The 23,399-nt window shown below is 38.4% G+C and overlaps 1 protein-coding gene across 8 annotated transcripts in view; it reads left to right on the top strand.

The window, feature by feature from the left end:
* KIF27 (kinesin family member 27) overlaps positions 1-23,399 on the top strand; it is an 87,174-nt gene that overhangs the window by 37,811 nt on the left and 25,964 nt on the right. For 6 of the 8 annotated variants that reach the window (XM_005582030.4, XM_065530747.2, XM_074017724.1 and 3 more), the window contains 5 exons: positions 1,206-1,361; positions 4,329-4,534; positions 7,722-7,919; positions 17,637-17,750; positions 20,395-20,571. In XM_005582030.4, coding sequence (XP_005582087.3) covers positions 1,206-1,361; positions 4,329-4,534; positions 7,722-7,919; positions 17,637-17,750; positions 20,395-20,571 — 851 coding nt within the window. Of the gene's footprint in view, positions 1-120; positions 243-1,205; positions 1,362-4,328; positions 4,535-7,721; positions 7,920-17,636; positions 17,751-20,394; positions 20,572-23,399 lie in introns of those variants that run through there. The other 2 variants (XR_012424830.1, XM_065530744.2) reach the window with 2 other exon arrangements.

The following is a 23,399-nucleotide window of genomic DNA, read 5'->3' as shown; positions in this document are numbered from 1 at the left end:
TTCGAGGCTATTGTGAGCCGAGATCACACCGCTGCACTCTAGTCTAGGCAACAGAGCAAGACCCTACCTCAAAAAAAAAAAAAAATCACCTATAGTTTTCACAACTTTTTTTTTTTTTAGATGGAGTCTCTCTCTGTCACCCAGGCTGGAGTGCAGTGGTGTGGTGTCGGCTCACTGCAGCCTCCGCCTCCCAGGTTCAAGCGATTCTCCTGCCTCAGCCTCCCAAGTAGCTGGGACTACAGGTGTGTGCCGCCACACCCAGTTAATTTTTGTGTTTTTAGTAGAGATGGGGTTTCACTGTGTTGGCCAGGCTGGCCTCAAACTTCTGACCTTGTGATCTGCACACCTTGACCTCCCAAAGTGCTGGGATTACAGGCATGAGCCACTGTGCCCAGCTGGTAGTAGTAGATTTTATTAACTCATCTCTCTTGGTCAATGTGTGATTGACCCACAAAAAATAAGGGAATTGGGAATATAAATAACGTAAGTGCTACACTTTGAAAATGTAGAGCATCTCTTTAAGAACCTATACGTGGCTTTATGAGCCAAAAATTTAAGTATAACTAAAATAAATATAAAAATGTGGAAATAATAAAGGTAAATGCTACTCAAGCAGCCATGCTTGAGCTGTTTGTTACTGCTCTGCAACCAGGAAAAAAACTTACGTTGGAATGTAAATGAGCTTACATTAGTTTCTTCCTTGAGAAAGTCTGGCTATGAAAAAAATGTCACCTGAACTACAGCAGTATACCTAGTGACATAGTTGATTTACATTCTGGTGCAGGCAGTAACAAACAGTGCTAGACCACACTCTGAGTAGCCTGGTATAGTCTGCATTCTCCAATTACAATAAAAGTAGAAGTTGATAGGAAACAAATTCACCCCTCTATCCATCTGGAAATTTTACACCTGTCTCAAATAACTCATGTTAAAGGCAGTGAGAAACTGTGTCTGAACCTATGGAATATTATGAAAGAATATATACATATATGTATTAATTTGTAAGAAAATAAAAACTCTTACTATAAGCTGTAATGCTAGAGTCCCAATTGCTGTGTATTTTTTCCCCTTTTTCCTTCCCTTCTTTTTTGTCTCTTCCACTGCCACCTCTAAATTGCTTTTGTGTCTGCTTTTCTTTTTTTAACTCTATTTCTGTTGAATATTTTACCAGCAGATAGTTTTATTTCTGTGTTTTTTTTTTTAAGATTTAAAGATTGATTATCTCCAGGAGAGTCAAGAATTGAATTTGCAAAAATTAAAGAATTCAGAACGCATACTTACTGAAGCTAAACAAAAAATGAGAGAACTTACAATTAACATCAAGATGAAGGAAGATCTGATTAAAGAATTAATAAAAACAGGTAATAGTATCTTGTGAACCAGCTTATATGGGAAAGAAAACTTCTAAAATTGCTTCTGATGTGTAACAGTTACTTTAGTTTTTGAAGCTCAGATCTATCCACTTAGCTTGGATTGGTGTAAGAAGGTGAGTTTTTAGGCCAATGTGTGGAGGTTAGTTATCAAAAGAATTTTGTTCTTTTGGGATTTCACCTCTGAATTGTTCTAACCAGTGTGAACTCTGCATTGTGCTGAAATTCTGTGGCACTTAATGTGCCAATGACAACATGTTCATTTTTTTGAGACAGGGTCTTGCTCTGTCACCTAGGCTGGAGTGCAGTGGTGCAGTCATGACTCACTGCAGCCTTGACCTCTGGGGCTCAACCAGTCCTCCTGCCTCAGCCTCCCAAGTAGCTGGGACTACAGGCATGTGGCACCATGCCCAGTACGCACCAGTAGTTTTATAAAATTTTTTTTGCAGTGTATTAGAATTGATAAAATATAGTATAGATGTCCTGTTGTTATTAGTTGGCAGAAGCAGCTGCTATTCAAGAGAAGTCTTCAGTGAGAGGGCATTGAAAAGTAAGCACTCACTGACACTTTTGATAGTCACCATCTCTGAGGATTTTTAGGAAAGCTCCAAATTGCCCTTGGTTCTAATGAGCAAGAAAAGGGTCTTCTCTGTGTAAGCTCTGGTATCCTCTATTTTAATGCAACCACATTGGGTATACCAGGCTACAAAAACATGCTTGTTTAGTGAGATACATAGTAAGATAACCTTTCTGAAAGAAAGTCGTTGATTGTAGTGGGTAAATATCCTCAACTTCCACAGGCAGTACCCTGATTCTAGATCAGCTCCTAGATACTCCTAAGAGGGGTCAACTGGGGTTTGATCCTGCCTGTGAGGAAGCAGCATGGTCAACCTAATTTAAACATCTGGGTAACTGGAGCTAGAATGATGCATAGCACACATGTCACTAGGAATGAGATAGGAGAAAGCTTTGGGAAAGTAGCTAAGCAGAGGATGCTTCTTAAAAAATGTCAAAAAAAAAAAAAAAAAAAAACCAAAACACAAAAAACTTAATGCCCTTAATGCTCTCTCACTGAAGATTTCTCTTGAATAGCAGCTACTTCTGCCAACTCAGTAGTTGGCAGTAAGTAATAACAGGACATGTATACTATATTTTATCAAGTCTAATACACTGCAAAAAAATTTTATAAAAACTACAGGTGCGTACTGGGCTTGGTGGCACATGCCTGTAGTTGCAGCTACTTGGGAGGCTGAGGTAGGAGGACTGGTTGAGCCCCAGAGGTCAAGGCTGCAGTGAGTCATGATTGCACCACTGCACTCCAGCCTAGGTGACAGAGCAAGACCCCGTCTCAAAAAAATAAAATAAACATGTTGTAATTGGCACTGTATTTTTTTAGTGGTTCATAAAATATTGGTGTGTTGAACAATTAATGAATAGTCCAAAATGATTTGTTAAAATATAGTAGTTGTATGTATTTTAAAGTTAGTCAAGTAATCGTAAATTAGAGTCAGAGGACAGTTCACAATGCATTTAGTCAAATAACTTTTATCAAAAAATGATGAGTATTTTTGGATAGCAGTATAACCAGCTATATAAATAGTATAATAGGCTGGGTATAGTGGTTCACGCCTGTAATCCCAGCACTTTGGGAGGCCGAGGTGGGCGGAACATTTGAGATCAGGAGTTCGAGACCAACCTGGCCAACATGGTGAAACCCTGTCTCTACTAAAAATACAAAAATTAGCTGGGCATGGTGGCATGTGCCTATAGTCCCAGCTACTTGGGAGGCAGGAGAATTGCTGGAAGCCAGGAGGCGGAGGTGGCAGTGAGAGGAGATTGCACCACTGCACTCTAGCCTGGGTGACAGAGCGAGACTCTTTCTAAATAAATATATAGTGTAATTAACTGTCTCTGGTGATTATTCATCCCCTGAGCTTTAGACTCCTATTTTTTACTGCCACGAGTTTGCCAGTCTAGTTCAGGGACAGTTGCCTATTCAGAGCAAATCAAAACCAAGCTTTTAGGGTCACTAGCTGGACTTAGAATAAAAAGAGATATAGAAATATCTATATTCTATTTTTTCTGTTGTATATATTAATAAGAAAAGAATGTAAAAGGAATTAATATTGAATAAGTTGAGGTTAGTGAAAAAGGAGAGTCAGCTTTGGATGAAAAGATTCTTAAGAGATATAACAATCAAATGTATTGTGGACTTTGTTTAGATCCTGGTTAAACCAATTGTGAAATACATTTTGAGACAATTGGGAAAGTCTGAATATGGGCTGATTGGTATTAATATTGTTAGTGTGATAATGACTTTTTGGTTATGTCCATATTTTGTATGAATGCTGATTGCAGTATGTATAAGTAAAAGGAATTTAACAAAATGAAGTATGTATAGGTTAGATGAAATGACATCTGGGATTGCTTTATAATATGTAAGCAAAGTAAAACAAAAGGCATATTTGAAGCAGCTGTGACAAAATCTTGATAACTTTTAAATCTGGATGATGGGGATTCATTTTATTATTTCTTTTGTTATATTTAAAAATTTTCATAGTAATTTAAAAAAGGAATTCAAGGAGACAGATTATTGGTAGCAGGAGGCTGGAGTATACTAAGCAAGAGGACAGTCACTCCAAATATCCTTCTTAACTGAGTTTGATGCCAGCAAAGCTCAACTACAAATTCAGAGGACCAGAAATGTCACTCTAAACGCCAAAGATTGAACCAGTGAGACTGGCCGCAGATGGAAACAATCATTAAGGAATTAATCATTAAGAGGCCTGATGGCAAGCTGTGTTTGATGGGGGTGGGTGGGGACAACTGGGTTTTTAATGCTATGCCTTAAATAATATCACTGCCTGGCTGGATTTTAGAGTAGAGTATTTTTATGTTTTTGATGTTTAACTTCTTTTTACATAATTTATACTAATAATTATTATTATTATGGTTAAGGTAACGATGCCAAGTCTGTAAGCAAGCAGTATTCTTTGAAAGTAACAAAGCTAGAGCATGACGCAGAACAGGCAAAAGTCGAACTAACTGAAACACAAAAGCAGCTACAGGAGCTGGAAAACAAAGATCTTTCTGATGTTGCAATGAAGGTAAAATTACAGAAAGAGTTCCGTAAAAAGATGGATGCTGCAAAGCTGAGAGTTCAGGTAATTTAAAAAATGTAATTGAGAAAACTTATTTAAGCTTTCTTGCTTCTGAGGGTTCTTATACTGAGTTGGGAAAGAAGTGGGATTCAGTTTATACCAGCAAGAGAAACTGGGTGTCAACTTTTCTAGTGTGCTGGTCGATTTACATATTTTATAATCTGGGTAGTATATTTCTTCATTCAAGAAGTATATTCTTTCAATCTTCATATCAAAAAACCACATGGTAAGAAATAAAGATAACCACAAAATAGTGTTTTTTTCCTGAAGGACAAAGGATTAAATAATGGTTAAATAATACAAATAAAACAGCTGGTACATATATGACACTTTGTAGACACTCAACAATTGAGAACTATTTCGAGATATGGTTTTCTGAAACCATAACTGATTGGCTTAAGAAGGCTTAATAACTTTGTGTACTGTGACTCATCCTTAACTTCCTAATGCCTGGTTTTAGCTTTAACTTTAGAAATAGCTACAGTTAAACATTCTATTCTGTGAGAAATATTCCATCACATAGAGATTTTGTGTGAAGAAGCCATTTCCAGGTGCTTTGGAGATAGTCACAGTGCTTTGTTAGTCTGATCATAATGAACTTTCTAGGATGCCTCCTCTATTTCTTTACCTCTCATGATCTACTGCTTTCGTGTTATATTTATATTTTTCCATTATAGGTAGAGTTGTAATTAATCTATTCACAGCATTATTATTATTGCTGAACTATGCCACAGTTATTTGCTTTCAACAAAATAGGTGTTTACAATATACCTCTGGTGTGCCTGGTATATTGTAATATACCGGGATATTCTCATGTGACAGGCCAGAAAAGTCCCTCCTGGGGTTTCTAATGCCACCTCAAACATCTGGATATTTCCACTAAAAGTTGTTACCTAAATAGCTTCTCAAGTCAACATCAAGTTAAAATAATATGACTTGAATGTTTGAACTGCTTAAAGGAGGACATACGGTGGTTATCTATGTCACACCTTCCATTTTCCTTCAGAATAGTTATTTCTACTTTGGAATTCACCTTTCCATGCTTTGCTTCCGGCTGTATATCCTTTTCTGCTAAGAGTACTGATAAGGAAAGGAAATGAAAGATGTAGAACTTTACCTCAAAAGAAACATCTGATACAGCAGAGGACAGAAACAAGACATAGTTTTAGAAATTTTGTACCTTTGACATATCCATGCACTACTCATGGGGATAAGGAGGATACATACCAAATGGTTTATATGCATTATTTAATCCTTTGAAGTGGGCATTTTTAGTCATTTTACAAATGTGGAAACAAAGGTTTAGAAAGGCAAAATAACTCAGTCAGAGTCCCATAGTGGTGATGACAATACCAGTTTTCAGTACTCTTAACATATCATACTGGCATATATCTCAGCCCACTGCAACTGCCTCCTCCCAGACTCAAATGATCCTCTTGCCTCAGGCTCTCAAATAGCTGGGACTACAGGTGTCCACCACCATGCCCGCAACTTTTTTTATTTTTAGTAGAGACGGGTTTCACCACGTTGGCCAGGCTAGTCTCAAACTCCTGACCTCAAGTGATCTGCCTGTCTCGGCCTCCAAAAGTGCTGGGCTTACAGGTGTGAGTCACCGCACCCAGCCATATCATGCTGTTTTAAAATATTGAAATACTAATATTTTTATTGGTATAAAAAAGTTGTTTCAATTTTTAAAACAACATTTTTAAATTAAGGACTTCAAAAACCTGTGTTTTTAATGGCTTTAGGTATATGTAGAGCATTACGTGCTGCATTAATAGTTTAATGCTGACAGATGCACTTTTGAGCAACTATGGAATAAGTGCAAAAGACAATGGCAACAGTATCTCACTCTTAAGACTTTCAGGATTTACACTGATATTTTTATTATTATGTGAAAAAGACACTAAAATGCTGGTATTATAATTTTTGCTGCAGTATTGTAATTACTGTCAATTGTAAGTGGCAAAGCCAGTGTCCAGATTTAGGTACTGGAAACGGCAAAGGCCTGTGGCCTCCAAGCCAGTGGTACCCAAAGTAGTTCATCTGCAGATTGTTCTTCTTCTGCGATGAGATAAATGTCAATCATTGCACAGCTTTCTTGATCAAAAAAGTCTTGCATGAAAACATCAATCGAATCTAATAGTATGCTGAGGGGTGCAAATTGACAACAATGTGAACTAGCACTGGTCAACAGATCACATTTTGAGTAGCACTGCTCTAAGCAGCAATGCCTCTTGGATACTTAGTTTAATTAAAACAAAACTTGCCTATGCTAACACTTTATTGCCAAGATAAAGGAAATAATTTAATTGTGGTTTGCATAATTTATGAATGACATCCCTTTACCTTTTTTATACCACCTAATTGGTACTTAGTGCAATGCTAATCACATAATACAAGTCTAATATATGTTTGGTCAGGACTAAATTGTAACACAAGTAGTTTATATTAGTGGTGTGAGCACTTTGAAAGTCTAATCTATCTATACGTAATTTTAGTTAGATGAGAAGGAATTTAAGATAAATGTTAAAATAGTAATTATAATGGTTGGTCACTCTCAGGGAAGATATTATCAGCTCTGATCATCCTAACTCAGGGATTAACGATTTAGGCTATAGCTGTAGCTATAAAAATAACAGCACAGTGGAATGCTAGGCAGCCACCCAGAACAAATCTATATGAAAAGATCCCTGAGATAAGTAGGAAAAAAGGGAGACAGTAGTCTATATAGAATATATATGAAGCTATTTGCATGCATATGCATACTTTTTTCCTGGAAGAATATTTAACAAATTGGTAATTTTGCATTGGGAAGCAGGACAGGTAGATTAGGGGTGTATAAGAGTGACTCTTTTAAAATATAAATTCAGTTTTATAATGTTTTAACTATTTTTTAAATTAAAATACTTATTAATAAAAAGCAAATCATCTGTTTCATTTTGTTTGTTGTCCACATCAGGAAGTCTCATCATTCTTTATACTTTTACATATGTGATGAAAATTATGATGGTTTCCCTAATTGCAAAAATGGAAATGTATGAGAGTAAGCGGTTGTTTGTGAACCTGTCAAAAATAAATGAAAATCTAGGGAAAATTTCTTCCTTTACCATCAAATGAAAAGATTAAATTTAGTTGAGGAATGTGAGAGATTCAGTTTTTCATTTTGAAATATTCCATATGATCTCAGGTCTTACAGAAGAAGCAACAAGATAGTAAGAAACTGGCATCACTGTCAATCCAAAATGAGAAACGCGCTAATGAACTAGAGCAGAGTGTAGATCACATGAAGTATCAAAAGATACAGCTACAAAGAAAACTTCGAGAAGAAAATGAAAAAAGGAAGCAACTGGATGCAGTAATTAAGCGGGACCAGCAAAAAATCAAAGTAATATTGTCATACATTCCTGCTAAGTATAATATGAAATGTTAAACGACTCAGAGCTAACGAAACCATGGTCTTCATTCAGTTGGCTTGTGAAGTATCTACCCTTGACCTGTTCTTTACTGCTGTCCTTATTCACTTTAAAGCTTTGTTCAGCTACATAGTAAAACCTATTTATTGAATTCTGAGTACTGTCTTGAAGGCTTTGACTTCACAAAAGAAGGTACAATGGTAATTTCTCTTAGTAGGATCTTAACTTTAATTGAAGCTGTCAAAAACATACATTTATAAAGCCAACTTTCTAAATAATACCTACCATTTGAATAGGATTTTCTGTTTTCAAAGTGCTTTGACATGCATTGTCTATGTGGCTACATAGAAAAAGTACCAGGTAAAGTGGTACCATTTCATTCACAGTGAGCAGAAAAATGATCAGATCTGTATGCACAGCAGTTTTAGAATAGATTGGGCTGGGGAGGAACTTAAGTGGTGTCAGCCTAGGCTCTTGGACCAGGCTATCATGGGTTCAAATCCTAGCTCACTCAGTAGCTCGCTCAGTTGCTGGCTGAGAGATTTATTGAGAAAGTAAATTTTCTCAAATTTCTCAAAAATTTTACCCTCTCTGTTTATTCTTATCTAAAATGGCCTTAATCCTACTTGTCCCACAGGGCTTTTTTGAAAAAGATGATGATGATCATAGTAACAGACACTTATCTAGCACTATGTGCCAGGCTCTGTTCCGTTGAAATGTTAAGCTGAACCCAGGGCGTGGGACATAATTGGAGATTTCCTAGATATTTTAAAAATTAAGGTTTTATTTTTTTTAGAGCAGTTTTAGGTTCACAGCAAAATTGAAAGGAAGGTACAGAGATACGCCACATACTCCCTGTCCCTGCACATGTTTAGCCTCTCCCATTATCAGTATGCCCCAGATTTCCTAGATTTTCAACAATGGATATAACCTATTTTCCAACCTTAAAAAAAAAATCATAGAATTCAGCAATGGAAGGGACCTTAAAGAACACTTAAACCAAGTTACTCATTATTTATTATTAATTTTTAAGTTGTGGTAAAATATATATAACATAAATTTTACCGCTTTAACTTTTTTTTTTTCTTTTTTTTGAGATGGAGTTTCACTCTTGTTGCCCAGGCTGAAGTGCAATTGTGTGATCTTGGCTCAACGCAACCTCTGCCTCCCAGGTTCAAGTGATTCTCCTGCCTCAGTCTCCTGAGTAGTTGGGATTACAGGCGTGCGCCACCATGCCCGGCTAATTTTGTATTTTTAGTAGAGACGGGGTTTCTCTACCAGTTCAGGCTGGTCTTGAACTCCCGACCTCAGGTGATTTGCCCGCCTCAGCCTCCCAAAGTGCTGGGATTACAGGCGTGAGCCACCATGCCAGGCCCATTTTAACTATTTTTAAGTGTATAATTCAGTGGCATTAATTACATTCACAATCTTGTGCAACCATCCCCACTATTTATTTCCAAAACATTTTCTTCACCCTAGACAGATACTCTGTAACTATTATGGAATAGCAGCTCCTCATTTTCCCCTTCCCCCAGCCCCTGGTAATCTCTAATCTACTTTCTCTATGAATTTGCTTATTCTAGATACTTCATATAAGTAGAATTATATAATATTTTACCTTCTGTGTCAGGCTCATTTCCCTTAGATAATATTTTCAAGGTTTGTCTACATTGCAGCATGTACAAGAACTTCATTCCCTTTTGTTGCCAAATAATATTCCATTGTATGGATATGCTACAGTTTCTTTATCAATTCTTCCATCAGTGGACACTTGAGTTGTTTCTACCATTTGGTTATTGTGAATAATGTTGCAACGAACACTGGCATACAAGTAAGTCTCTGTTTTCAATTCCTTTGGGTATGTACCTAGGAGTATGTACCTAGGAGTAGAATTTCTGGGTTATATGGTAAATCTGTGCTTAGCTTTTTGAGAAACCACTGTTCTCCAAAGCAGCAGCACCATTTTACATTTCCACCAGCAATGTGTGAATGTTCTAATTTCTCTACACTTTTGTCAGCACCTGTTTTCTTTCTTTTTATTATAGTCATCCAAGTAGGTATGAAGTTGTATCTCATTGTGGTTTTGGTTTGCATTTCCCTAATGACTAATGATGTTGAGCATCTTTTCGTGTGCTTATTGGCTGTTCATATATCTTCTTTGGAGAAATGTCTGTTCAAGTTCTTTGTCCACATTTTAATTTGGTTCTTTGTCTTTGTTGTTGAGTTGTATGAGTTCTTTATATATTCTTGACATTAAATCCTATCAGATACATGATTTCCAAATATTTTTTCCTATTCTGTAGGTTTTCTTTATACTTTGATAATATCCTTTGATATGCAAAAATTTTTAGTTTCGTTGAAGTCCGATTTATCTATTTTTTTTCTTTCGTTGCCTGTGCTTTTTGGTGTCATGTCTAAAAATCCATTGCCTAAATCCAAGGTCAAGAAGATTTACCCCTATGTTTTCTGCTAAGAGTTTTATGGTTTTTGCTTTTATATTTAGGTCATTGGTCCATTTGGGGTCAGTTTTTGTATATGGTGTGAAGTAGTGGTCCAGATTTATTCTTTTGCATGTGGAACTCCAGTTGTACCAGTACCATCTGTTGAAGAGACTGTTCTTTCCTCCACTGAATGGATTTGGCACCCTTATCAAAAATCATTTGGAGGGGGAAATAGAGAAATGGGGAGATGTTGGTCAAGTGGTGCAAAGTTGCAGTTGTGTAGAATAAATAAATCTAGAGAGTTAATGTGCAGCATGATGACTATTGTATACTGGAAATTTGCTAAGACAGTGGATTTCAGGTACTCTTACCACACACACACACACACACACACACACACACACACAAATGCTAACTATATGAACAGATAAATATGTTAGCTTGACTAATCATTTCACTATGTATATCAAAATATCATGTTGTATACCTTACATATGTACAGTTGTTTTTTTGAGACAGGGTCTCTGTCACCCAGGCTGAAGTGCAGTGGCATGATCATAGCCCACTGCAGCCTCCAATTCCTGGGCTCAAGTGATCCCCCTGCCTTAGCCTCCTAAGCAGTTGGGACTACAGATGTGCACCACCACACCTGGCTAATTTTTTTTTTTTCTACTTTTTGTAGAGAGTGTCTTGCTATATTTCCCAGGCTGGTCTTGAACTCCTGGCTTCAAGTGATCCTCCGGTCTTGGCCTCTCAAAGTGTTGGGATTACAGGCCTGAGCCACCATGCTTGGCCCCAATTTTTATTAAAAAAAAAAAAAAAAATCAACTGGCCATAGATGTATGGTTACTAGACTCTCAGTTCTATTCCATAGGTCTATATGTCTATCCTCATGCTAGTATCACACTATTTTGATTACTGTAGCTTTGTATTAAGTCTTGAAATCGGGAAGTAAGTCCTTCCACCTTGCTCTTCTTTTTCAAGATTATTTTGGCTATTTAGGGCCCCTACAATTTTCCATGTGAATTTGAGGATGGGCTTTTCCATTTCTGCAAAAAAGACCATTGGAATTTTGATAGAGATTGTTGAATCTCTAGATTGCACTGAGTAGTACTGACATCTTGACAATATTAAATTTTCTTATCCACAAGCATGGGAAGTCTTTCCATTTTTTAGGTCTTCATTAATTTCTTTCAGCAATGTCTTCTAATTTTTAGTGTACTAGTAGTATTTTACCTCTTTACTTAAACTTGTTCCTAGATGCTCTTTTAGATGCTATTATAAATGGAATTGCTTTTTAAATTTCCTTGACACTGTGAGACAACCCAGTGAACAGTATGAGTTTAATTACAGCCATGGAAAAGTATTCTATACTCACCTAGGATGGAGTATAGAAGTTAAGGGGGCAAAAATCAGAGCCATGAGGAACTCCCATATTTAAAAGAACTGGTAATAATGAAGTTCATAATAATGGTAATAATAATAATTATAGCAGTAGTTAACATTTATTGAGATTTATATTCAAGCAATACTGTGCTAAGCATGTATGTGTCATCTTTTATCCTTTTTTCTTATTTTCAACTTTTTTTTTCTTCTGGATTTGTCTTTAAATATCTTAGTTTTTTTCATCCTAAAATTATCCTCCTTCAACCTTTTTCCCTTCCCTTTCTTACCTCCCCTTTGTAAGCAAACTTCTTGGAAAAGTTTACTGCATTTCTTTCTGTTACTTCTGCTTTCATTCATTCTCTTATCCTCTCCAGATGGCTTCTGGCTCTATCACCCACTTCACAGCTCTTGAGAAGTTGACTAGTGCTCTCTCTGTCACTAAAGTCCTTATCTTAATACTGTGCATCCAGCACAGTTCAGCACTCCTTCCATCTTGTAGTATTTTCCCCTTGCCTTTGTGACATTATACTTTCCTCGTTTTTTCCTCTCTTTCTGATTGTTTGTTCTCCGTCTTGGCTAGCTCATCCCACTCTACCAGTCCTTTTAAATATGGGAGTTCCTCATGGTTCTGGTCTCTGCCCTCTTCTATACTCTATCCTAGGTGAGTATAGGATACTTTTCCATAGCTGCAATTAAACTGAAGGTTTCCAAATTTAATGCTTAATCCCAAGTCTGTTATTTGAGCTCCAGCCTCTTCCCTAGGTTGTCTTATAGATGAATTCATGATCTTCCTTACTTACCTTTCCATGATTCCCCACTCCCTGCTCCCTTCATGGGTGAAAAAATGTAGTTCTCCAATGTGCCTTACATGATACATCAGTTGGGTGAGCTAGAAATTGAGGCATCATCATTGGCTCTTGCCTCTTTCTTATGCATATCCAATGAACCACTAAAGCCCTTCAGAGTATATCTTTAAAACACCATGAATCTGTCCAATTTTCATTTCTGCTGCCAACAACTTAGTCTGTTTTGTTTTAGCTCTTCTTCCAATGTGAAGATCAGGCGCACCTGTTTGGTGTTGTGGTCTTTGAGTTTTAACTCCTCATCTCTCATAGGCCATGGCTTAAACCAGCAAGACACAGCACTCTGTAAATCCATGCTTAGGGAAAAGAAGACACTCTCTTCTTCAAAGAGTAGAAGTCTGCTGAAGTGCAACTCTGCTTGTAACTCAAACTGTTTACCTTCTTATCTAGGGCACTTTTTTTTTTTTTTTTTGAGACAAGGTCTTGCTCTGTCATCGGGCTTGAGTGCAGTGATGTGATCACAGCTCACTGCAGCCTTGGCCTCCTGGGCTCAAGCAATTCTCCCCTCAGCCTCCCAAGTAGCTAGGACTGCAGGCACATGCCAGCGTACCTCACAAATTTTTTAACTTTTTGTAGAGATGAGGTCTTACTATGTTGCCCAGGCTGATCTCGAACTCCTAGGCTCAAGAGGTCCTTCTGCCTCAGCCTCCCAAAATGCTGGGATTACAGGCACAAGCCACCACACCTTGCCACCTAGGGCACTTTTATTCCATCTTGCCAGATCTCTAATTCTAGTGAAATGACCCATTTATGGGGGATAGCAGGTATTCCAGAAAAAGGAACAGACTTTCCCAAAGATATGTTGTTGATGTATCCTCTACTTAATGCAAAAACAGAAAACCTGCTTACAGTCCTAAAGAATATTTGTCGTCTGCTTGGAGCTAACTTTCTGACACTCCTGTCTGTCTCTTTCTACTTGACTAAAGCATTTCTAAAGAATAGTACAACTTTTGCGTAGGTTCTCTTCAGAGCAGCAGTTCTTAACTGAGGTCCATGGATAGGCTTTGAAGAAAAGATATGAGAACTCCTGAAATTGTGGGTGGTGGTGTGATTTTAAGCTTTTTAACCACCCATTTCCTCATCTATAAAATGGATTTTATAATAGCCCCTATATCATAAGATTGTTGTGAGGGCTAAATGGGATAACTAAATAGATATAAAAAGCCTAGCACAGTGCCTGGTACACAGTTATTTTAATATGTATAACAAAGATTACAATATAAGAAAAAAGGCATTGTCTGGAGCAACATGTGGAAGAGGGAATTAGAACTACTGCAGTATTTTTTTTTTGAGATGGAGGCTCTCTCTGTCGCCCAGGTTGGAGTGCAGTGGTGAGGTCTCGTCTCACTGCAAGCTCCACCTCCCAGGTTCACACCATTCTCCTGCCTCAGCCGCCTGAGTAGCTGGGACTACAGGCACCCGCCACCACGCCTGGCTAATTTTTTTTGTCTTTTTAGTAGACACGGTGTTTCACTGTGTTAGCCAGGATGGTCTCAATCTCCTGACCTCGTGATCCACCCACCTCAACCTCCCAAAGTGCTGGGATTACAGGTTCAGTATACTTTTAAAGTGTATGTGGACAAACAAATAGTAGAGAGTCAACTCCAAGTATAAGGTCTCTTTATTTAAGGTAGCTTTATTTCATCATCCTGAAATTTCTAGGACTATGACAGGGCTAAATTATAGCTATGAACTAGAGCTAGGGAAGTATCAAGAACTATGGGTGGTAAAAAAAAAAATAGGGTCCAAATTCACTCATAACCCAGATGGGTGTAACATTTTTCTTTATTTAGTCTATAGCACCTGTCTTCTTTGTGAGTGCCCCTCTCTTCTTCTATCCATGTCATGATTATTGCTGGAAATATGGTGGAAACTAATCAGATGTTCTCTCTGTTCAAACCTTGTTCTAAAAATGTAAACACTTCCTTTAAATACTTCTCAGGTCTCTTGAATAAGAATGCTTAGTCTCTTAGCCTCCTGTTCCCTAGGCTTCTCTCCCTAAGATGGCATCCAGTGTATGTTGTGGTTGGGTGTATAGCTTTCTTTTATCCTATGCCTTGGAGTTGAGGATTGTGAGCCGCTGGAAATTGTTCTCCCTTGTCCACCTTACCCTGTCTAATCTGCTGGCCCCTGATGATGAAACCCCTGGCTGGTATAACTCACAGTTTGGTCTTGCTTCTGGTTTAGAGCATGGGGGTGCTTTCCCTTCATCTCATCTCCCACTAGCATTATTAGCCCCTACTGAGGCTACTAGGCATTCTGTCTAGCTTGCTAGCCCAGTGGCCTGTCCTTATACCTAGTTTGGGAGCCAGTTCCCCATAATGAGTACCTACATTAGCTCTCAACTCAGGATCCATGCCACATGAGACCAAGGAGTCCAATTAGGGTCTCTTTCCTAAATGTACCTCTCTGCTCTTTCAGCAAGGCTGGGCAGTTGTATATGGGTGTGGGGCTTCTGCACTGCAGTCTGCATTTTCTCTCCTGAATAGGTTAAGGGCCCCTCTGTCCCCACTGATACCTTTACTTATCATCCCCCTTTCTGGACCAAAACTCAGAGCACAATTGGGAAACAAGTCTTTCTTACTGTCTCTTTTCTCCTTTCTGCCATTCCCAGGGCTGGAGAGCACTAGGCTTTTCTTTTTTTTTTTTTGAGACAGAGTCTCGCTCTCTCGCCCAGGCTGGAGTGCAGTGGCACGATCTTGGCTCACTGCAAACTCCGTTTCCTGGGTTCACACCATTCTTCTGCCTCAGCCCTCCGAGTAGCTGGGACTACAGGTGCCCGCCACCACACCCAGCTAATTATTTTTATTTTTTAGTAGAGACAGGGTATCACCATGTTAGCCAGAATGGTCTCGATCTTCTGACCTCGTGATCTGCCCGCTTCGGCCTCCCAAAGTGCTGGGCTTACAGGCCTAAGCCACTGCGCCCGGCCTAGGCTTTTCTTTTACTTCCTTTCTATCAGTGCTTCTGAAATTACTTGTGGAGAAGGTATAGTTTTTATTTTGTTATAAATTTGTCACAGCCTAACACTTTTATAACATGAATTAGTAGCAAAGTGAAATTTAAAATACACAAATAAAAGTCCATTTTAAAAATTGTTAAGAGTCATCAAACATAAAATTATTTTGTCAAATTGCTATAAAAGTATCTCAGCACTTTCAATTGCATGCTTATCCATCATAGACCAGTAATAGAGAGTATGTGGACTGGCCCACTTTGACTCATGTCCTCCTTCCTGTCCTGCGAAGCTTTAGTGATGAACAACGTCATTTCTAAACCCCTGGAGGGCACCGTGAACATTGTGCCTTTTGTTTTGTTTTGTTTTGTTTTAAGACGGAGTCTCACTCTGTCACCGAGGCTGGAGTGCAGTGATGCGATCTCAGCTCACTGTAATCTCCGCCTCTCAAGTTGAAGCGATTCTTGTGCTCAGCCTCCTGAGTAGCTCGGAATACAGGCACATGCCCAGCTAATTTTTGTATTTTTAGTAGAGACGGGGTTTCACCATGTTGGCCAGGCTGTCTTGAACTTCTAACCTCAGGTGATCAGCCTGCCTCGGCCTCCCAAACTGCTGGATTACAGGCATGAGCCACCACGCCTGGCCAACATCGCACCTCTTGACTTGACCCTTAAGATGTGGATGGAGGCTGGGCGTGGTGGCTCATGCCTGTAATCCCAGCACGTTGAGAGGTTGAGGCAGGCGGATCACCTGAGGTCAGGAGTTCAAGACCAGCTTGGCCAACGTGGTAAAACCCTATCTCTCCAAAAATAAAAAAAGAAAATACAAAAATTAGCCAGGTGTGGGGGCACACGCCTATAATACCAGCTACTCAGGAGACTGAGGCTTGAGAATTGCTTGAAACCTGGGAGACGGAGGCTGCAGTGAGCCGAGATTGTGCCATTGCATCCAGCCTGGGTGACAGAGTGAGACTTTGTCTAAAAAAAAAAAGATGTGGATGGAAACTAAAGAAATTTAGAAAATACGCTTCATAAGACCATGATCTGTCTTCCAAGTCTATTCTTATATTGCAACTCCCATTTTTGAACACCAGAAATTGAACATTACTTTTTTTTTTGCATTTTTACTATAATAAATTTTAATATACTCACAGCAGATGGATGTCTTGGGTGGAGTAACTATGAAGGTAATGAGCTCAGAAAGGCAGAAGAGAAAAACCCACTTACAAATTTCAGAGTCTTATCCTTGTTATGCTAATGTGTAACACTCATGAAGAATGAAAAAAACACTCAGTTTTGTTAGTAAATCTTAATTTTTGCAGTTATATTTTATTGCCTCAGTAAGAGCTAACATTCCTTTCTTCTTAGATATGCTAATTACCCTGGTTTGATCACTATACATTATATGTATTGAAATAATCACTATGTACTTCACGAATATGTACAATTATTATTTGTCAATTAAAAATTAAGGCTGAGCATGGTGACTCATGCCTTTAATCCCAGAACTTCAGGAAATTGGGGCTGGAGGATCACTGGAGGCCAGGAAGATCACTGGAGACCAACCTGGGCAACACAGCAAGACCCCATCTCTAAAAAAAAAAAAATTAGCTGGATGTGGTGGTGCACACCTATAGTCCTAGCTACTTGGGAGGCTGAGATAGGTGAGAGGATTACTTGAGCCCAGGAGCTTGAGCTTACAGTGAGCTATGATCACGCCATTGCACTCTAGTCTAGGTTACAGAGTGAGACGCTATCTCTAAAAAAATTTTTTAAACAAAAAAATCCCCACATTATTTTCTTCTCAAATAGAGCCCCAGCTGTCATCTACTCATTTTCTCTTTCTGTGACTAAGGAAGTAAATGTTAAGAAAATGTCACTGGATGGCTTGAGCCCAGGAGTTTGAGGCTGTGATTGTGCCACTGCACTTCAGCCTGGGTGACAGAGCGAGACCTTGTTTCCAAAAAAAGAAAATAATTATCATCAACATACTTAATGGTCAGGTGTAAATGCAATAAGGTGTTTTCAATTTCTTTTTCTACAGGAATTACAATTAAAAACAGGACAGGAAGAAGGTCTAAAACCAAAAGCTGAGGATCTCGATGCATGTAACTTGAAAAGGAGAAAAGGTTCGTTTGGAAGTATAGACCAACTCCAGGTTTGTCAATTCTATTTAGTGTTTCCTCGTTTCTCTTCAATCTGATGGTTGTCTAAATAGAGGTAAACTCACACCTGTAATCCTAGCAATTTGGGACGCCAAGGTGGGTGGATCACCTGAGGTCAGGAGTTCGAGACCAGCCTGCTCAACATGGTAAAACCCCGTCTCTACTAAAAATACAAAAATTAGCCGGGCTTGGTGGCGGGTGCCTGTAATCCCAGCTACTTGGGAGGCTGAGGCAGGAGAATCGCTTGAACCCTGGAGGTGGAGGCTGCAGTGAGCCGAGACCACGCCACTGCACTCCAGCCTGGGCAACAAGAGCGAAACTCCCTCTCAACAAATAGATAGATAGATAGATGTAAAAACTGGTGGACTCTGAATAAAACCTTCAAACACTAGATGCCACCCGAATGCAAAATTTCTAGTATTTGTCTTGAAACTTTATTATTTTTATTTTCTTAAATTTTAGATTCAGGGATACATGTTCAGGTTTGTTATATGGGTATATTGTGTGATGCTAAGATTTGGGCTTCTAATAATCCTATTGCCCAAGTAGTGAAACTTTTATTATTACAAAATTATTTTCTCATCCAGAAATGTACTGTATTTTTGTTTTATCTTACTCTCAGCAGAATCAATATATTCTTATTTCAGTAGAAATGAGTTTATTTGAATGTTGTAGAATATAAACATGAAATCTGTGTTCACTGGATTGTATTTATTCCCATCTCATGAAGATGAGTATATTTCTTTTTTTTTTTTTTCTTTTTTTTTTTTTTCTTTTTTTTTTTTTTGAGACTGAGTCTCTCTCTGTCGCTCAGGCTAGAGTGCAGTGGCGTGATCTCAGCTCACTGCAAGCTCCACCTCCTGTGTTCACACCATTCTCCTGCCTCAGCCTCCTGAGTCTGGGGACTACAGGCGCCCACCACCATGTCCGGCTAATTTTTTGTATTTTTAGTAGAGATGGGGTTTCACTGTGTTAGCCAGGATGGTCTTCATCTCCTGACCTTGTGATCCACCTGCCTTGGCCTCCCAAAGTGCTGGGATTACAGGTGTGAGCCACTGCACCCGGCCAAAGACGAGTATATTTCTAAAAATCAGAACTCTACATTCAAAGAAAGCCAAATTGTATATGTACTCTATATATTAAAAAGCCATTATTTTAGTGCCATCTTTTAAAAAGAAAGTCATAATCCACAAACTCATTTTGAAGTTCAAAGAAATTGAAATTTTAAATTTTCTGTAAGAAAAAAATACTGTATTTAAAATACCCAGAATGCAATTATCTCTACCTTTAAATTTATTCTCTCTTCATAAATTTTATATTACATTTTATTAGTGACATTTAATAGTGACATGAGTGCATTCTGACATGGGTGTGTACCCATTCCACCCAGAAATGTCATCACCAGTCGTAATTTTTTAGGTTTTTTACTTTTAAGTGGAGCTTAAAAAGAATCTCTTATTCATCTTTCAAACCCCACTCACAGTTTAAGAATGTTTGTAGAATATATTTAAGTTACTTGCTAGACTTCCTAGGATCTCCTACTGGATTATTTAAGGATATGACAAAACTAACATTTTTATAGTTGCTCTTTCTGTTCCTAATAATTGTAGAGCTACTATGACATTTTAGGCTCCAGTGTTATCTGGACATGATAGTGCTTATATCTTGGTATTATTGGAAGACTCAATAGCTATGCATCTTCTTTGCCTTGGCCATTTTGCTCTTTTTTAAATATATATTCACTGTCTCATTGTATTATAGATTTCTAGGAACCGTTTCTAGAAGGTTCATGAAGGACTAGGAAATAATACTATATTGATTTCTTTTCCTATTTATTTATTGTTTTGGTGGCAGTGCTTCATTACCGTGTCCACTTGATAGAGTTCCTTTTAAACAGTCACATTCCATCTATATTTATGTTTGTATTTGTTTCTGGGTATCCTTAATTCAAGAGAGTACTCAGATGTTTGTTTTGGAGATCTTTTCAGCAATTTTTTATTTTTGTTTTTTCTTTTTTTAAAAAGAATTATTTGAGGTTGACAAGCTACAATGCAAATTGGGTTTCCTTCCAAACTCCATCATCTGTATCTCCCACTGTGTGTATTCATTTATTCACTTCATTGATTGACTGAATCAGGCATTGATTCACTCATTCATTTAACATTTTACTGAATGCCTACTGTGGCCCAGGCAATATGCCAGCCATGTGGATAGACAGTTAAAAACTACAGCCCCTGCAGTCAATCAAGGAGCTCAAGTTGGGGAGACAGATAAGTAGAGCAACCACCAGTGTAAGTGCTGTGATGGAAATATGCACCACTACAACAGAGTAAAAGACTCCAGCATGTTCTTAATATAGGCATAGAAAATTATCAGTCCCTTATTTGTCAGGCTAAAAAATCCTAGACTGTTTAACGTATCTGGGGAGTAAATTTTAATTCTTTATAAAACAACATAGCTACATCTTGACTAGAACCACTGATGTCTTTAGGATTTCAGATGGGAACCTGAGTTACTCTGAGTGATAGTTTTTAAATGTTCATTTAAGAGATTTCAGCCAATCTGAAATTATATTGTTACCATGTAATTTTTATGGCAGAAGGAAAAACAAGTAACTTTTTTTGAATTTTAATGTAGAAATTGGATGAGCAAAAGAAATGGTTAGATGAAGAAGTAGAGAAAGTTCTGAACCAACGCCAAGAATTAGAGGAGCTGGAAGAAGACTTAAAGAAACGGGAGGCCATAGTTTCTAAGAAGGAGGCTCTATTACAGGAGAAGAGTCACCTGGAAAATAAGAAATTGAGATCTAGTCAGGTATTCTGTTTAATACACTATTTGATTCTGGTTGTAAACCACTCTACACTCCCCACTGGGATGACTATAATCAGAAAAACAGATAATAAGAAATGTGGGGAAGGAGGTGGGGAAATTGGGACCTTCATACACTGCTGTGAAATTGGAAAATGGTGTAATTGCTTTGGATAACCATCTTGTAGTTCCTCAGAAGGCTCAACTTAGAGATACTATGTGACCCAGTAATCTCACTCCTAGGGATGGATGGATAGATAGATCTATTTCTATATGTATGTCTCCATGAGAAATGAAAGCATGTTTCCACACAAAAACTTGAACATGAACATTTATAGTAACATTATTCATAATAGCTAAAAACTGAAAACAACACAAATGTTCATCAAGTGATGAATGGATAAACTGATTATCTATACAATAGCATATTATTTGACAATAGAAGGGAATGAAGTACTGATATATGCTGCAACATGGATGAGCCTTGAAAACCTATGTTAAGTGAAAGAAACTAGTCACAAAAGACCACCTTTGTATAATACCATTTATATGAAGTCTCTAGAATAGGCAATTCCATTTCTGTCCAGAGACAAAAAAGTAGAATAGTGGTTACCTAGGGTTGGTGGGGGACTGGGGAGGAAATAGAATGCCTACTAATAGGTGTGGGGTTTCTTTTTTTGGGGGGGTGATGAAAATGTAAAATTGATTGTGGTGATGGTTATATAACTGTGAATATACAAAAAACCATTGAATTATATACTTTATTGTTATTTTTTGTTTTTTGAGATGGAGTCTCGCTCTGTCGCCCAGGCTAGAGTGCAGTGGCACGATCTCTGCTCACCGCAACCTCTGCCTCCCGGTTCAAGAGATTCTTCTGCCTCAGCCTCCCAAGTAGCTGGGATTGCAGACGCGTGCCACCACGCCCAGCTAATTTTTGTATTTTTAGTAGAGAGGGGTTTCACCATGTTGGTCAGGTTGGTCTCAAACTCCTGACCTTGTGATCAGCCCGTCTTGGCCTCCCAAAGTGCTGGGATTACAGGCGTGAGCCACCATGCCCAGATTTGAATTATATACTTTAAATTGGTGAATTGTATGGTATGTAGATTATATCTCATTAAAGCTATTATGTTTTTTGAAAAGCCATAAAAAGGAAAAGACAGTAGAGGAGATAACAGAGGACAAAAGATTACCAAAAAAAGAAAAGATGGAAAGCAAATAGATGAGAGCTTATTAACTTAGCAGAACAGAAGATGCTGCAGTCCAAGTACCTAGAGGGACACAAATGAGAACCAGGCCAAGATCCTACATATATGCTGTCACCATACATCTTATCAGCTTTTTAATATCTGACTCTGAAATGTGATGGGCATTTTAGGAATGCTTTAGATGTTTTCCTTTTAAAAAAAATAACAGCTTTAGAGAGATAAAATTCACATAGAACATCAAAAAGATTCAGAAATGAAGGGACCAAGATTTTCAGAAGGCAGGAGTAGCATAAAGATGAAAACAGGGCATAGTCATGAAACTATTTTTTCTCACTCTGGGACTGATTTCTTTTCCGAAGATTGAACCAGGCACTGCAAAGGTTGTGATAAGTCAAAAAACTCCAAATAGGGAATGAATGCAAGTCTGCATATGAATTGTGAAACATCTATTTCCTAATCTCTACTTGGATCCAAGAATGCTGGCCCAGATTTATACTTCCTAGCAGGAGATTAGCATATTTTCTGAAACATCTAAAAAGATATAAAAACACTTAAATTTGGAAGCTGCCAACTAAGTGGCTACACATGTATGCTATCACCACAAATCTTAGCAGCTTTTTGATACCTGAATCTGAAATATGATGGACATTTTAGGAATGCCACTATTAAAGACAGAAAACAAAACAAAAGGAAAAAATAAACTCACAGACATTAGAGATAGAGCAAGAAGCGGAAAAAACTTCACAGAAATCTTAATATCCTCAGTGTGGCAAAAGATGACTATAAAGAACTGCAAGTTATTAAAAACATGAACTCTTGGAAATTAAAAGCGTTGGAGGATAGGCAGGGTGCGGTGGCTCATGGCTGTAATCCCAGCACTTTGGGAGGCCAAGGTAGGTGGATCACTGGAGGTCAGGAGTTCGACACCAGCCTGACCAACATGGTGAAACCCTGTCTCTTCTAAAAATACAAAAATTAGCCAGGCGTGGTTGTGGGCACCTGTAATCCCAGGTACTTGGGAGGTGAGGCAGAAGAATCGCTTGAACCTGAGAGGCAGAGGTTGTAATGAGCCAAGACCGTGCCATTGCACTCCAGTCTGGGCAACAAGAGCAAAACTCCATCTCAAAAAATAGGGTCAGAGGATAAAGTTGAGGAAATATCCCCAAAACTAAGTAAAAATACAATAGAAAGTAGGAGAGAAAAAAATTTAATTGGCAGATAAATCCAGGAAGCCCAAGATCCAAGTAATGGGAATTCCAGAAAGATACAACAGAGGAAACAGAAGAGATTATCAAAGACATCATATAAAAAATTTTCTTGGCCAGGCACGGTGGCTCACGCCTGTAATCCCAGCACTTTGGGAGGCTGAGGTGGGCAGATCACGAGGTCAGGAGATGGAGACCATCCTGGCTAACACGGTGAAACCCTGTCTCTACTAAAAATACAAAAAAATTAGCCAGGCGTGGTGGCAGGTGCCTGTAGTCCCAGCTACTCGGGAGGCTGAGGCAGGAGAATGGCGTGAATCTGGGAGGCGGAGCTTGCAGTGAGCTGAGATCACGCCACTGCACTCTAACCTGGGTGACAGAGCAAGACTCCGTCTCAAAAAAAAAAAAATTTTTTTTCTCAACA

The sequence above is a fragment of the Macaca fascicularis genome, chromosome 15 (genome assembly GCF_037993035.2).
Source record: "Macaca fascicularis isolate 582-1 chromosome 15, T2T-MFA8v1.1".
Classification (NCBI taxonomy): Eukaryota; Metazoa; Chordata; class Mammalia; order Primates; family Cercopithecidae; genus Macaca; species Macaca fascicularis.
The sequence above is the reverse complement of the archived record's forward strand: the minus strand, read 5'-3'. Positions and strand labels throughout refer to the sequence as shown.